Raw genomic sequence first — 16,947 nt, forward strand, 5'->3', positions numbered from 1 at the left:
CAAGTATTAAATTAGTTCTAAGAATTAGCTGGTTTATATCCTGCGTCTTAGGTCATATTGTCAGATCTGTAGAACCAGGCTGACTCTTCAAGCCAATCTTGATAAAAGATAATTAAAACAATGATACTGAAGCACACAGTTGTGGAATAAGTTGCTACCTTTAGTGATGTACCAAAAACTGAAATCTAAATAAGACTTGTTTGACATGGCTTAATCAGAAGTTCTTTAGATACTGCTTTGTTAAGTACCAAGGATACATAATATAAAAATTACAGTTAGTAAAAAGTTAAAACGTTAGCAGCAGTAGCTCTGATTTCAAAGTAATTTGTGACCCTGAATCACCAAATAAATAAAAAAATAAAAAATGGATTCTTTATTCTGCTGATAGCATTTTCAGTTTAAACTTTCACTTAACTCCATCATTAATGAGACTTGGAAATCCCCCTTGGATATAACTGTACTGCCAATAGGAGTATTTTGTAACTTAGCATTAGCCTCAAAAGCCTTCCGAGTACAAGATGTGGAGGAGTTAGTTATATACTAACCATTTATTATTCAGCAAGCACACTACAAGAACTCTGTACTAAGGTCAAGCAGAACTTAATGATATTTTATACATCATGGGCTCCCTACTTATTTGGGAGAAAGGAAACATTATCTTTAACATGATATTTTAAATGCTTATGATTTTCCTATGTTTTAGTAAAAGATTAACTACTCTGTTGAAGACATTCTTCAGAGCCAATGTACATGCATATAGTACTTCTACTGAAGTGGGGTTTCTTAAAAAAAAAAACAGGTTTCAGAGTAGCAGCCGTGTTAGTCTGTATTCGCAAAAAAAAAAAAAGGAGTACTTGTGGCACCTTAGAAACTAACAAATTTATCAGAGCATAAGCTTTCATGAGCTACAGCCCACTTCATCGAAAAAAACAGAAATCTTGCATGATTATATAAGAAATGATAGAAAGTTTAATGCATTTAACTTGCAGTTTCATGTTCATGAAGTAACATTCTATATATGATGCAACATGAACCAATACACAGTTTAGTTAGTGGCCACTAAATACTTCTCAAATAAAATGAAACTTTTACTAACCTCACTGCTCTGATTTAGTTCTGGCCAGGTCTGGTTTAGGGATGGCATTGATGGAGACTTGCTTGGAGGTGCTTCCGCTGGAGAGCTGGAGTAACCTACCTCACCGGACTGATCTCCAACTTCTGAAATGACAGGAACCACTATAAATCAAAACAAACATTTAATTGATCTCTTCATTAAAAAGCTGCCGATGCCTCACGGAAAACATAGGCTATGTCCACACTACTGACCTTACAGCAGCACAGCTGTATTGCTGCAGCTGCGCCACTGTAACATTTCCTGTGTAGCTGCTCTGTGCCAGCAGGATAGAGCTCTCTTGCCGATAATTAAACCATCCCCAATGAGCAGCAGTAGGTATGTTGGTGGGAAAGCATCTGTGCTGGTCCACACTGGTGCTTCTGACAGTGAAACTTATGTTGGTCAAGGGTGTGTTTTTTTTCATATCCTGACCGACAAGTTTTGCCGACAAAAGTGCTAGTGTAGTCAAAGCCTCCATTATCTTTTATTCTGCACCCTACTACTCCTTATTTGCTTTTTAGACACTGACATGAAACCATCTCCATCTGTTTCTTCAATTGGTTCTTGAAGAAATAGTTTTGGGTCACTGAGAGGACAAGCATCTAATAATGCTTTACATCTTAAAATGCTTTACAAGTACTAATTCTTACAACACTTGTGAGGAAGCAAAGTATAACTTCCATTTTACAAATAAGTGATTTGCCCAAACAGTTGCTGACAGACAACTCAAGAGTTTCCACTCTTAATTCCCATGCTCTAACCTTCAGGCAGTATTGCCTCTCCCAGGATCCTCTTGAAAAACTAGAACTTGAAGTATTATTCTGTATCTTACTCCTCTTATTGCTTAATATCCATGGGCTGCACATAATGGAGGCTAGGGGAGGCTAAGCCTCCCCAAACCTTGCGCCACAGGAAGTGGGAGAAGGACAATGGCAGATTACTGCACAGGCCCATGGCGCCTGTAGCTAGGGGCCCCAAATTGGCTGGAAAAATCTCCCCCCCGCTACAGCCGCAGGTCTGAGGAGCTCTCGCTCCCTACCACAATCTCAGGGCTGCAATGGGGGTGGGAGGGTGAGAGGGAGACGAACGAGAGGGGAACAGGCCTACAAGGAAAGAGGCAGAGTGGGGGCAGAGCTGCAGGGGCGGAATGGGGTGGGACCATTGGTGGGGCCACAGGTGGAAGGGACGGAATGGGGGAAGGGCTCTAGGCTCAGAGCTCTGGCCAGGGCTGAGAGCACCGCTTTGATTCTGGCCAGGGAGGAGAGCTTGATTCCGCCTGGCGCCGAGCTCTCAGCCTCCCTCTGTAGCACAGACTGAGCTCTCACCCCCTCTTTGTCCCAACTGGGGCTATGGGGGGAAGGGGTCGAGCTCTCAGGTCTCCCCAACCCTGGCTGGGTTCATAGGGGGGCTGGGAGCAATGAGCAGGTATGTGATCATGGCTGGTAGAGGGAGGGCCTTGGCCAGAAGAGGCAGGGCAGGGGGATAGCCTCCCCAAGGGGAAGCTTCACTCACTGCCCTGGTTAATATCCCAAACAGTAAGGGAAGATTCTTGTAAATTAAAAATATATTATACAATTTTCTAGTCTTTGATGAGGCATCAGCTGTTTTAACTGTATTTAATCTCAAGAGCCAGGATTTCTGGGTATTATGTTAACACAGTGATGGCAGAAGTTTGTAACTAGGGACTTCTGTTTCCTGGTGGTATAACGTAATGAGCAATCTATTTGATAGTTTAGAGAATGTGCATTACACCATGATGAGACAAATTTCAAATGAAAAAAGTTACAGGATTTCACCTAAAATCACGACCATACTGGATATCAAACTTCCAGTATGAACAGAAACAACCTCTTTACTTGAAAGGTTCAAAGCAACGGACATCAATATTGAGAGATTACAGTTTGTATTGATGTTTGTTAATTTGAATATAAAGACAGAAGAACATATAAAAGATCTATTGAACCACCTACTCTGCTCCCTGATATCAAAGAACTGTTCCCTACAATATATTCTTCACTGTTTGGGTTAGCCTTCTTTTAAACAACTCAAGCAGTTGGGCTTCCCTTCACTGCTTTTTGGAGATTATTCCAGTCTAATAACTGTCATATTTATTATGTTATTTAGTCTGTTTTTTCCTTAATTTCACCCCATTTCACCAAGTATTACTGAATAATCCATCTCCCTTTGTGGCATTAAGGTATCTAACAAGTTTTTGAAGCACATAATTCCTCCCCCCACCCCCAATTTTCTTCTGAGCATATTAGATTACATAACAGTAGCACTGTACGCTCTCCCCTTGCCCAATTCCCAAAAATCATGCAACATCAAAGTTTTGAAGTTCCAACTTTTTGTGCCCACCTGGGCGTCAAACTGCGGGTATATATCTATGTTGCAACTGGGAATAAGCCTCCCAGACCAAGCCAACTGACTCATGCTATTTTAGCTTGAGTTAGCATAGTAAAAACAAGATTGTGAATGTTGGGCAGCTCAGGCAGTTACAAACAGCTGAAGTTGCAAAGACTATTACTGCTATTTTAGTGTGCTAGATCAATCAAGTGAAGCTAGCAGTCTGTTACCCAGGCTGAGAGACTCACTCCCAACAGCAGTACAGACATACCCTAAAACATTGATTCTCCATAAACTCTCATAATCTGCTCAGAATGAATTTCAACTAGTGTCTGGCACCATTCCCCCTTTGGGGAAGCAACATTTAAAGTGTTATTTAGGGTAAAAGTTAGATCTACAGTGTGTCTCAAGCAAAATTAATGGGGCCAATGACAGTCATTTACGCACATACTGCAGGACTGAGGCTGTGTTGCAGACCAGAGTATTTACAGGCAACCTGATGTCAGAATAAGTGGGTGTTCCAGGTGACATACTATGGTTTCTGAACTGCAGAGTACCCATACAAAGAAAGTTTGAGTCCTGCTCTCAGCAGCTTTCTGAGAATGTGTTGCTCTGTCTGAATTCCGCAATAGCTCCTTCTGGAATTTTGCCCTAATAGCAAATATTTTGGTTTAAGAGCCAATACTTCAAAGTACTCTAAAATCTGCACACATTTCCAGATCTTATCTTAGAGGTACTACCAAGGAAATTAGCAGTAAAGAGGAAAGACTCTAGTAAAAAGCAGCAGCAGGGTAATGTAATCTTAGGGCACGTCTTCATTACAAAATTAAGTCTACTTAAGTTAGCTTGACTTATAACAGAAGGGGCGGTCAGGGAATGGGGAACACAGGGGGTTGGACAGGTGTGGGAGTCCAGGGGGCAGGGCAGTCAGGGGGCAAGGAGCAGGGGGCATTGGATGGGTTGGGAGTTCTGAGAGGGGCAGTCATGGGGCAGGAAGTGGGAGGGGGCGGAGGCCAGGCTGTTTGGGGAAGTACAGCCTGCCCTACCCGGCTCTTTCGGAACCCCGATGTGGCCCTCAGGCCATAAAGTTTGTCTACCCCTGTTCTACATAATGCAAATCACATGGGCTAAAAACACAATCTCTGCTTTCATTTAAAAACGCAATCACCCAACTCCAGGAGTTGGTGCTTTAAAAACCCCAAATATCACAAGATAAATTCCCAAATATTGCCAATATTGGGATTTTCTGCTCCCTTTGCTTGCTTGAAGATTTTTATACAGAAGTTTGAACCATTCAAGTGTTATCTTAGAGTATTTTAGGGAACAAAGATCATTAAAAGGTTTGCGTTCAGAAGTTCTGTATAAAAGAGTTATTACTGAGGCAAAATAAATACAATACTTGATATCAAATATAGGTAATTTTGCAGCCGAGACAGGGTGGTTATTATGACTGTTAAAAGATTATTTTTTATTTGCTGCAAGTTGATTTTAACGCAACAGTTGACCACTGAAAGATAGAACACTTTATGTCTTGCAGAAGGAGATCTGGCCAGAAGTTGGGGCTTTTAATACCTGGAAAGGTGGTGTAAGAATTCTGATCATAGGTCAGGGATTCTCCCAAGAATTTTTTTTGATGGCCTCTGTGTGGGGCCACCAATTCTTGCTGGTAGCTGCACTGACAAATTTTCCTAAAATAATTAACTTTAGGAAAAACAAAAATATGCACATATACATGTTCATATCATTGTTTTATTTATGTAGGGTGGTTGTGTGGTTTTTCGTTTGCAGACAATAATAAAAATAATGTACAGTTGTATTTTGGTGCCTTGGCCCCTGCTGCTTCCCCTAGCTCTCCACCCATTGCCTCTGGCCACTTCTGCCTCCCCCCAGGGATTCCAGAGCGGTGACAGGCCCCACAGAAATCCTCCTTTAGCTGGGACCTAAGCAGTGGTGGGCCCCCTGGGGTTCTTCCCCAACTGCAGGCCTCTGGCTTTCCTCACCCAGTGTTCCCCCCGCCTCAGATTCAATCATGAGTATTTTTAGTAAAAGTCATGGAGCGGTCATGGGGCTGTGATTTTTTGTTTTTTGCCCATGACCTGATCCTGACTTTTATTAAAAATACTCATGATTAGATCACAGTCTTACTTATGAGAGCATGTTAGTATATGGGTGTGACGATCAGACAGACATTTAAGGTCTATTTTGAGCACCTGTATAAAGACCATTAGGCCTTTAGATTTAATAAAGAAATTTATGGTTGAATGGTATCGTGGTGATACCATGTATGTAAAAATGAATAAACAAACATCACCACCACCACCACCACGCCCCCTCCCTTTGGGGGCTTGTCCAGAATCCCACTGACACTAAGTTTGGTTGCTCCATACCCTTGGACAGAAGGGACAGCATCCTATCCTCCAGGGCCACTATAAGGGTCTTTTACAGGGAAGTTCAGTAAAAGAAAGGAAACGGAAGGCATAATAAGTACCTATGCATATCCATTTTTGGCAAAGTACAGCAGAGGTCCATTGACTGCATGGAAATATTGACTAGAAGACCCCCATGGGAAGTTATGGGGAAAAAAACTAACTGCTGCTTTCTTAAGTAATCACAAAACAAAGGCGGCACAGTTTGAAGGCAGCAGTCTTTCAGGAACTGTATTTGGCAGCTACAGTTCTGCAGGCAAAGTGTACCACCTTGATGAATGTAGAAAACATAAGAATCAGCTCAGTGAAGCCATAGAAGCAGCTAATAAGCTGAATGAGAAGACCAAGGATGTATGTTCTCAAAACCTTGTCGCCAGTGAAGCCTCGTAGGCTACAGCAGCACAAAGTGACATACTGAAGTTAAAGTATAATGTGCTAGATGTGGAAATATGTGAAATAAAAAATTATAAACTCTGAGAACACTGCAAAGCTCAAAGAGAACTGAACAATCAGGGTTAGCAGAGGTAGTGGAAACAACATTAGACGAGAAGGGAAAGGAAGATGCTCGGTTTGATAATGAAAAGTTATGGACATAACTCTGTACAGTCCCACCCAATAGAACTCATAGTAGTCAAACAAATTATCTAACGGGAGGTCAGGTGGTGATAATTACCACCTGCCTCCCCAAAGCCTTAATAGTCATTTTGAAGGAAATGGGTCTTTCTTGAAGAATGGGTCTGTAAATGACCAACTATGATGATTGCTTAGGCATTTAAGGCACATTGCAGCAGCTGTATAAAGACCATTCGGCCTTTAGATTTAATAAAAGAATGATGGTTCAATTGGTGTTGTGGTGATAATAAAATAAATAATAATAATAATAATAGGTATTATTCTTACTAGAGGTAGACTGAAGGATTAGGTAGGCTTTCTACAAAATATGGTCCAGGAGCAAGGGTTTAGTTTAATAAGCTAGAAAGTACTGTAAGTTTACCACTTTCTAACTTGACATTGTAAAATAGTGAGAAATTAAGTCTGAAAAGCACCCATTCCTCAGGTCTCCACAGATCCATAAACTATAAGTAAGGCAACTGCTACTTCCAAACAGGTATACCTTAATAGTCATCCAAGAAAGGAACAGATTTAGCTTGTTTTTCTTTTAAGGAAATGGCATTACTGCAGTTACCTGGCCCGAATGCAAATTTACAAGAAAAAAGTGGAACTGCTTCTGAATTATGTGAATGGTTCAAGGCTCTATACTCAGGTGATAGTGGAAGATATTAAAGATGTTACTCACATAACAGGAATTGAAATGTAAATTACTGCACATTTCAGTGCCAGACCATAAAATGTCATCCAAGCCACCAGTCAACAAGAATACTGATATAATTTACTTATAAACATAAACAGCATGAGACTTCAAACATGCTAAGTGTACATACAACTCGTCTGACCTGATGCTCCGATATTTTTAATTCACATCGTCCTTTCCTCCCATTTGTTTTCACTCTTTGACACTTTGTAAATTTAGGGCAAACTCTTGTATACTGGCACAGCCCCTTGCACAGTGTGGTCCTGACCCTGACTGAGCTCCTTAGAGCTACTGTAATGCAAACAGTAATCATCCAGCTTTTGATGTGTATGTGGAGAAAACTGCTGATGTGACCCATTCAAATTGAACACATCAGAGGACAGCAATGTAGAATAAGATACTATAGGATTGTTACATACATCTGCGACCTCTATTTAGATGATCTGGTTGTCCTTTCTGGCCTTAAATTCTAGGACTATGATTTGTGTGAAATTTTAAGTGGCCCCAAGATGTTGTAGACAGTATTTCTTCTATAAATGTAGTAGTACATGAAAAGCTTACTTTTACTTGACATTTGATTTTCTTCCACTAGCTTTTGCAATTCATCATGCTTGATGCAGTTACAGACAAAAAAGTCATCTCTGCCCTAGAGACACTACAATCTAGTCTAAGGTAGAAGCACTGTTTAAATAGTATACTGCATGATCAGGCAATGGTTAATCCAAGAATTGAAGGTAGCAGTTTAAATATGATTTGTTACATACTTTCTGATCACAAAAAGTATGTGGTTATGCAATGTTTAGAGGAGGAATTTGGCCAAAAACATGCAAGAGCGGACAGCGAGTTCCAAGCACAGAGCACAGCAGCATGGGAGGAAGAAAAAATCCATTAAGGAAAGGACAGAGAGGTAAGGGTGTCATTTTTCAGATCCTTGAAACAGAGGATGAAAAACATGAATTTGATACAAGAGGGAAAAGCCAGTGATGTTACTCAAATAATTCTGCTATTAAAATAATTTTCACAATCCATTATTAGTCATATTTTGGCAGCAACTAGAGGCCTCAATCAAAATCAGGGTTCCACTTTGGTTGATGCTCTGTACAAAGTAGAAGACTCTCCTTTGTCCAGAAAGCTTATTATCTGAGAAAAGCTTCATCCCATTTTGCCCAGCCCAAAGAACACATGGCAAGATATGCTCAAATACTATAAATTGAATTTGAAAAAAAAAATTCTTACATTTTTGTGAAGGCTGTTTGAAGCAAGTTTTACCGTAGTGTGGCTTTCACACAAGCATTACAGAAGCTCAGTTTATTCATGTCTTTAGGCTGGTCTGCAGTAGAAAAGTTGAATCCATGTAATTTGATCTGCCAACTAAACTAAATGTATTAGCTTAACCTAAATCGATATAAACGAGGACTAACAAGTTTAAATGCATCTATAATTCAGGGCTTGCACTGGTGTAGCTACAACAATTTAGTTCCACCAGTAACTTTTGCTAAAGCCCTTAATCCTACTCACAGGAAAGATCTTAATTCACTAAAGACTGAACATTTTACCATGAGTGCACTCAAGTCACCCCATTTAAATAAAATAGCAAGTGAGCTCTAAGAATATTCTAGAGTTGTCTACATGAAGCAAGACACGAGGCCTTCACAAGCACAGCCAGGATTAGTGGAGTGGGTCAGAGAATATCTTCCATGCTAGGCTCTCACAGCAATGTCACAAGAGTTGTCATTTTTCATAATAGAAAACAGTGTCATCTTGATTTTTATTTTGGAAAAGCTTTCCCATGATTTGGAAGGCTACTTCACACCTCATATATAGAGCTCATTGTAGCATTTTTGACCTGGAAATTTTCACATTTTAGATGAAGCTGCAGCCAGCTGCAAAACTTTCTGGTTTAAGGTCTGGTCTACACTTCAAAGTATAACTATTTTGGTTAGAGTTGATTATTATCACTACTACTACAACAACAACAACAACAGTAATACAGGTAAAAGCCTTAGGGCAGATGAATTTATACAGGGATAAAGATTACACACACTAAGTTTGGTTATTCTTCCCATATGAGAGTAGGTATACCAGTAAAAAGCACCTTTATACGGATGTAACAGATTCCGCACTTCGGGGAGCTTGTCTACTTAGTTAAAGCAGTACAACTGTCTAGTGCAGACAACCCAAATCAATGTTCAATGCTCTTAAACTGCTTCATGTGTGAAAAAGATTAAATGAAAGTTTCAGATTCAAACTTGGAGGTTCAAATACAGCTTTTGTCTTTAGAAGTGGGCATTAGTAAATTAAGCCTTGGAAGAATGCCCCTAAATTTTTGAAGGAAAAGGAAAGACAGCTATTGCACTTAAGTAGAAACTTGGCGCACAACTGAAAGACAGAAGTGAAATTCATACTTTTGAAGTAGAGAGAAGAAGAGTGTCTGATTGACTTTTAGAGTTACCTATATCAAATATCTAAATCATTTTAGCAAAGATTGGCAAATACTTCAGCTTATGAGAGGAAAACACTGAAGAATGACCACTAAAAATAGACAAGATATCCCTATACAGTGGTCACCATACTGTGCACACCCATAGCAGAAGAAAAAAAAAGTTGTGTTCCTACTGATTTTAAAACAAAACAAAACCACCTGTTTTTTTTGGGTCAAACTACTAAGATTTAAGATTTAGTAATAGTACTCATTTGTTACTGTGCTTAAAAGTGAAAAAAGAGAAAATACAAATCCAGTTTGTATCCTTTTTGCCTCTTTATGATGTGTGTCATGGCCCAACTGGTTTCTATCTATTGCTAAATCTTGTCTAATTTTTTCCCCTAGAAGGCTATCAATGACTGGTAAACTAGGCTGATAAAAGCCACCAGTAACAAGGAAGACACACCTGAAAACCACTTCCTCCAAATTTAACTAACTTTGTGGTAACACCTTACAACTGTCCTAGCGAATAGCTGTTAAAGCTTCAGTTACTCAGCATCTTCATATAAAGGACGAAGAAAGCTCCCATTCTAATTTCCTTGGCCTTTCTACAGCAAAAAAACAGCATGGTCCACCGGAGAGGGCACAGAATGGTTTCCATTCTCTGCCCTTCCATAAGCTCTGCACACCTCAGTTTCCTCATCTGTAAAACGAGGCTAATATTTTCCCACCTTAGTAAACATTGTGAGACGCATGAAATTTTTTTGTATTAAATATGTATTCAGTGTGTTAAGTATTACTTAATTTTAATGCCAATTATTGTAAGTCCTCAAGCGCAAAAAAAGAAAAGATTTAACATTCAAAGCAAGTTTGGTATTTCTGAAGTAAAATTTTAAAATAAAATTCAGGGCTTCTTTATGCACTATAAAGAAGCAAAAGATGAGCACAAAACAATTTACTTCTATATACATCATTTACAGGAAATGGTAGTTTGCATTTTCCATTCAAGAAAATCAAAGTGATTTACAAATATTAATGAACAGGACTCATCACATCCTTGTCAGGTAACTAGTCCATTCTACAGGTAGGGAAACAGGCACAGAAAGATTAACTGGCTTATCCAAAGCCACAGAAGTTTGTGGCAGAGCTAGGAATAGTATTCAGGTCTCCTGTGCTTTAACAACAAAGTCATCCTTCTCCTATAGGTAACACTGGCTATAGGTAACATTTTCACCAGCATTTATATGACTTAGGAGCCTAAGTTCTATTTTCAAAAGTGACTTTGGCATTTAAGTACTAAGCATTAAAACTCTTAAGTCAAGCAAGCACTTTTGAAAGTTTTACCCTCATGTATTACATGACTCAGGATAGTGGATCATTTCATGTACCATCATAAAATAAATTAAACTTCTAAGTTAATTTGCAATTCTGCAAATACCAGCTATTTGATTGTAACCTTAACTGGATTGTCATCTGGACATACAATGAAGGTTCTTTAGCATCACACATCTTACCTGTTGTGTCTTCCAAATCAATCAGTTTGGGCATTAAACTTTCAGGTAGTTTTTCAGGCAAGTCATAGCCATTCTTCCTAGCAACTACCAGATGAAAAGCAGCACAGAACTCATCCAGTGTCAATGCGCCATCTTTATCAAAATCAGACAGTTCCCTAAAAGGAAAACTTACTATAAATAAAATCAAATTCCTCTCTAAACCATTTTATTTTCAGATTATATTCTTTTGTTGCCTTATCTGAAAGATTGTTAGATGTGTATTTTATATAATTCCATTTCCAGTTAATACTTAGGACCTACAGTGCTATGCATTTTGAGTGTTTTTAATGACAGAGATGAGTCCTCATTAATGTCGGGTTCTAAAATTAATGACCGGGTTTAAACTCATTTAGTATTACATTCTAAGTCTTTAGTTTACTATCCTTATTTTCTGCATTTTTAAGGACTGATGGTTCTGCTCAGCACTATCTGCATCAAGTAAATTAGTGGCAGATTATAATACAGCAGTTTTTCAGCATGTAGATATTACAGTTTGACACTTTACATGCTTTTATTTAATGAGGGAACAATCTTATTTAAATTAGAATCCAAAATACAAGTTATCTGAACAGCTAATGAAGGAGACCAAATCTGTTGAGGACAAGTTATTGAATGAGTATGTCTGGCATTGTAGCACTCATTCTACACTGAAATGAAGAGCAAGCTTTTTGTTTAAGTCATTGTGGGACTAACAAATTTACCCAGAAGCAAGTGTGACTAAATGAAATACGCATGACAAAAATGAGTCTTTTTCCATGCAATTTCAACACATTTTGGTTGTGTGAAGTACCTGACATTGTGGACTCTAGCTCCCTGGTAAGTAGGGGCCCAGTCCTGATCCCACTGAAGTCAGTGGAAAATGTAATATTGGCTTAAATGGGAACAGGATTGACACTAGAATAGCGCTGGCATTTTGTCAGGCGACACTTTCTAGGAAGGAAGATGAAAGGTGCTGACTGATTGTGAGACAGCTCTAATATGAAATAGCGCAGTTCTCAAAAATAGCTACCCCAAACTTTGACACTTCACACTTACCAAATGTGAGAAAGCTCAAGAATAGGTAGTTTTGATTTGGTAAAAAATTCTTTAGCTGCAGACCCTGAAATATTAAAACAATAATGCTTAATATTTATTGCAAGCTTACCAATCTAAGGCTCTTAAAGTTTATGGTAAAAACAATTAAACAATTTAGCAAAGGGTCTAAGGGAATGGTGCTAATTAGAAGAGTAAGACTAACAAAGCTGACCTATTGTATAGACAAATTAGTTTCAAAGCTTCAGTTTTTTTCATCACAGTGGAGCTGTACGGTACCAATAATTTAGTAAACGTAGGATTTTACAAAATGGTATATAAATCCATGTCCACCAGCACGCTGTCTTTGAGAATACAAAATTGCTATACCTCTAGTAACTTCTGTGTTTAAAGAACTCACCTGGAATAAAGCCGTTTAGATCAGGTTGAATGGTTTTAAACTGATTTACATAATACTGCCTTTGTTCATCAGTTATTTTCCAGGGATCATCATAACTACTCGATTGCCTACGAATTTCATTTGCAGTTGTAGCTGATGCTACAGTTCGTACTGTTGTCTGGTCCTGCAATGAAACATTTTTTCCTCAGTATTATCTGTCTAAAACAATCACATGGACTGCCATTGTCTCTAGACTACTTGCCTTCAGAGCTTAGTTATTTCTTGTAGAAGTTTAAGTGTTGCAGGAAGCTGTCAGCAGATTGCATATTTGGGACTATCAAGCTATAGGAAATATTTCTGTACATTAAATGGTGTAGAAGTGACTGCAATTATGTAAGCAACAAAAAAGTATGGAGTGTATGCAGAGAAAGCAAAGTACAAATAATCTCAGTTACTTTTAAATTTGGCTTTTCAAATGTTCGCAAATTTTTAATTTTGAAAAGCTTTACTAGATTAAAAAGGTATAATACTTAACGCAATGATACAGAAGTATCTGTTGGGAAAATAAGCATAGAACAGATTTCCGACCTCCAAAACATAATAAATTTGGGTCCACAGTATGAGTCTGCAGTGAAAGTATGAAAAAGATGATTGCAACATTAATTTGAATGAAGCAAATCAAATGAATACCAATAAAATGTCACACCTGGACAGAAGCAGGATGCATGGCTAAAAGAGTACTGGTTGGTGGGGTATCTGCAAAACTGACCCAGTTTTCTTGATGTGGTGGCGGGGAATGGCCAGACCATATGGGATCACCAGTAGTAGATGAGCCTGAAAGCAGAAGAAACAGTTCCCTTTCAAAATATAACAACCTAAGGAAAATTTAAGAAAATTTTAGCTGAACAAAGTCATTAGAAAACTGAAATAAATGTGCTACCTAGAGAAGCGCATTAAAATTGTGAAGATAATCACAAACCAGACTGTAGTAATGTGAAAAAAATTCAAAGCTATTCTCCAATGCCTTATTTAATATTAGTATTTTATACTGAAACAATACTCAGATTCATAGATACTAAGGTCAGAAGGCACCATTCTGATCATCTAGTCTGACCTCCTGCACGACGCAGGCCACAGAATCTCACCCACCCACCCACTCCTGCGAAAAACCTCACCAATGTCTGAGCTATTGAAGTCCTCAAATCATGGTTTATATTTAATCCTTTAAATATAAAGGGTAAAGAAAGGATGGGATTGCTTACTGTCACTGGTATTTGTAAATTTTAGAAAAAAGATCTGGGTTGTGAACATGTGCTATATCAAGAATAATTAAAATGAAACTTCTTCATATTTTTCCCTTCAAAGAGAACTGAGAAGAGAAACCAAACACTGTACTGAGAGGCAAAGAAACTAATTCATTTATTTAAAGTTGTCATATGGCATTCCTGCAATTCAGATATCTTCTGCTATTTCTATTTTTTTTTCTTCTTAATGTTTTGATTTGTAATTCCAGAAACAGTTCATTTTTTGAGCATCCGTTTTCTTGATAACTATAATTTAATAACTCTGTTGCTAAGGTAGTGTGACACTTACTCAACAATACTTGAATCTCAAGTCCGTAAAATTATGTAACATGGTGGTCGAGAGGCTTACCAAAAGCCGTACAGATTTGTTTTTCATAAATGTGTTCTGTTCAGCAAACTTATTTTGATTATGTAATGTTTGATATTCAGTGTTTAATAACTTCATTATACTGATGTTTAAATATCTATAGCAGCTTTTTTTTTTGCCATCTGAGTCACACAATGTCAGGGGAATAAGTCTCAAGCTCCTCCAAAGTTGTGATACAATAAAAAAAATGAAGGAAGTCTTGGGAAGGAACAGGACAATCAGGAAAATTTAAAAAATTTGGAAGAATCACAAGACTCAGGTCTGTTTCCTACATCAAGTAGAAAATATTAAACCCCTGGAAGACCAAGGAGCAGTTGTGAAATTGGCTCCCTTGAAGATTTTAAACAGAATGAAAGTTGTACAGTGCTTATATGCAATATTGAGGTTATGTTAAATTCTCACAAGTACATTTCTACGTCATGCATCCAGTGCTAAATATGCAAGAAGTGGGTTCATAACTTACTATTTGACTCTCATGATACAATCATGAAGCCTACACACTGCACATCCGAAGAAAGGAGAAAACATTCACCACATTATAGTCTGTTAACTCTTCAACTTGGAACCAAATTTATGCAGCAAGAACAATTAAGCTGTTCTTAGGATGGGAGTCCATAAGTAAATTACCATGACAGAAAACTTAGTATATACAAGTAGTTCTTTCATAGAATTTGAGCATTATCAACAGATCCAGGTTCATGGAGATTATGGATAGTGAACAGAATAGGCAAAACCTCAAAAAAAAATCAAGATAATGAGACATAACTAAAATGTTAAGAAAAAACTGTTTCTGGGACTATTTATATGTAATTCCAGAATTACTCTATGTTTATATGTATTAAGATTAAGTGTGATGAAGTTACCCTTGAGGCTGGGGACTTGATTAGAGAATATTAAGTCACTTTTTTCAGAAGAAAAAAAACTACGCAGAAAAACAAACGGTACAGAAAACTTTTACCTGTTACTCTATCTGCTAGTGTGCACTGTAGATTGTTGGGGTCTATTATACTTTACATATATTACAAGAAAAAATACAGGATATTACTTAGATTTGTTTCCAGAGAACTTTCTCCCACTTGTAAATAGGGGAAGTCTAATGTAGGGGGAGATTTTAGATTACTTAGTTTCTTCTAACTATCATTGTAATTAATAGTTTTAACGATATTAGTAGGCGAAAGGTGCTACAATCCACACCCTAAACATTAAACTGTGCTTGGGATTCCTAGCTAGAACTATTGTTTTAGTTCTCTTATGTACACAACTACTTCCTCAGACCCATTCCTTGTATGCCAGTGAGCTAGAGTAGTGTTTAATCCAACAGTGCTGAGAGGGGGTGGTGATCTCAAATTGCTCTCTGCTTCCACGCTCTTCCTTAGTAGCTAGCCTAATTAGCCAAAAAATTAAGTAGGAGCAGCTCCGCTAATGCATCTCAGAAGAATTTCTCTTCGTGTTTCTGTGCCTGTGTTGGGCCCCATAGATAGTGAGCCAAATCTTCCCTCAGCTGTTCATCTCACTTCTGAGATGCTTTGAGCAGTGGTTACAGCACTATTGGGGGAATAGATGGGATCTGACATTGCTCCTATTCCTGTAAGTTTTGTCAGGTCTGCAGCTGGACAAAGTTCTGGACAGAGGTAGAGCTTAGTTCCCATCCTGAACATGAAGTTCAGCTGCAGGGCAGGACTGACCTGCCTAAACAGAAGCAGAATTACAAGAGCCGCTTTAAAGATGTACAATACCTGCAAATGCAAAATAAATTCAAAAACATGTATTGAAAATACTATAGTACAGACAGTTTTTACACAACTTTACCAAACAAGGTTTAGTTTAATTGGTCTGCCAGGGATGCCTACTTTAACTATGGTGGATGAGAGGTAATTGAACTTTCCAAGTTAGTCTTACTGGGTATGGAGGTCTGAGAGAACCTGTCACCTCCCCCTCAACTATTGACTTACCTCTTGGATCCTGCAGACCTGAAACAAAAGTCGCTAAAGTCAATGGAAGGCTTATATGAATTACGGTTCCTGGACATCTAAAGTTAATATCTTCCTACTTCTACTGTTCCTGTATTATGTTTACTAAACCTTGCCTGCTTGCTTTGCTTTTGTTGTGCATTGTCGGCCAGTTGCTAATGAGAAGACAGCTTCCTTCATGAGTTTTTACAAGCTTCAATTTCACACAACAAAACTAAAACTGATTCTGTGGTGATCATCAGACTATCACTTGTAGTATTTCTATTCCTGTCAGAATAATGGTTCAGTATTTCTATACCATCTGTTTCAGAGTAGGAGCCGTGTTAGTCTGTATTCGCAGAAAGAAAAGGAGGACTTGTGGCTCCTTAGAGACTAAAATTTATTTGAGCATAAGCTTTCGTGAGCTACAGCTCACTTCATCGGATGCATCCGATGAAGTGAGCTGTAGCTCACGAAAGCTTATGCTCAAATAAATTTGTTAGTCTCTAAGGTGCCACAAGTACTCCTTTTCTTTATACCATCTGTACAGGACTATAGCATCAAAGAATTAATTGCAATAATTGCTTTTGCCTGGGTAGGCTTGGAAGGATTCTGTTTTTATTTTATAAATTTGAACAGGTAGGTTTTTTTTTCCCCAAAAGTGCCAGTACTCTATTTTTATCCTGTCTTTTTTTTTTTTTTTAATATACTAGACAGGAAATATAAATCCTCAAAGATATTGA

General features: G+C 38.2%; 1 protein-coding gene across 17 annotated transcripts in view; it reads right to left on the reverse strand.

Annotated features, from left to right (window-relative positions):
• The window catches only part of REPS1 (RALBP1 associated Eps domain containing 1), a 112,672-nt gene that overhangs the window by 41,502 nt on the left and 54,223 nt on the right, over positions 1–16,947 (reverse strand). For 8 of the 17 annotated variants that reach the window (XM_038393869.2, XM_038393864.2, XM_038393872.2 and 5 more), the window contains 5 exons: positions 13,291–13,418; positions 12,606–12,768; positions 12,209–12,272; positions 11,135–11,289; positions 1,097–1,236 (listed from right to left, as the gene is read on the reverse strand). In XM_038393869.2, the coding sequence (XP_038249797.2) occupies positions 1,097–1,236; positions 11,135–11,289; positions 12,209–12,272; positions 12,606–12,768; positions 13,291–13,418 (650 nt within the window). The remainder of the gene's footprint in view (positions 1–1,096; positions 1,237–11,134; positions 11,290–12,208; positions 12,273–12,605; positions 12,769–13,290; positions 13,419–16,947) is intronic. The other 9 variants (XM_038393866.2, XM_043511100.1, XM_038393867.2 and 6 more) reach the window with 3 other exon arrangements.

Source organism: Dermochelys coriacea, chromosome 3, assembly GCF_009764565.3.
Source record: "Dermochelys coriacea isolate rDerCor1 chromosome 3, rDerCor1.pri.v4, whole genome shotgun sequence".
NCBI classification, from domain to species: domain Eukaryota; kingdom Metazoa; phylum Chordata; order Testudines; family Dermochelyidae; genus Dermochelys; species Dermochelys coriacea.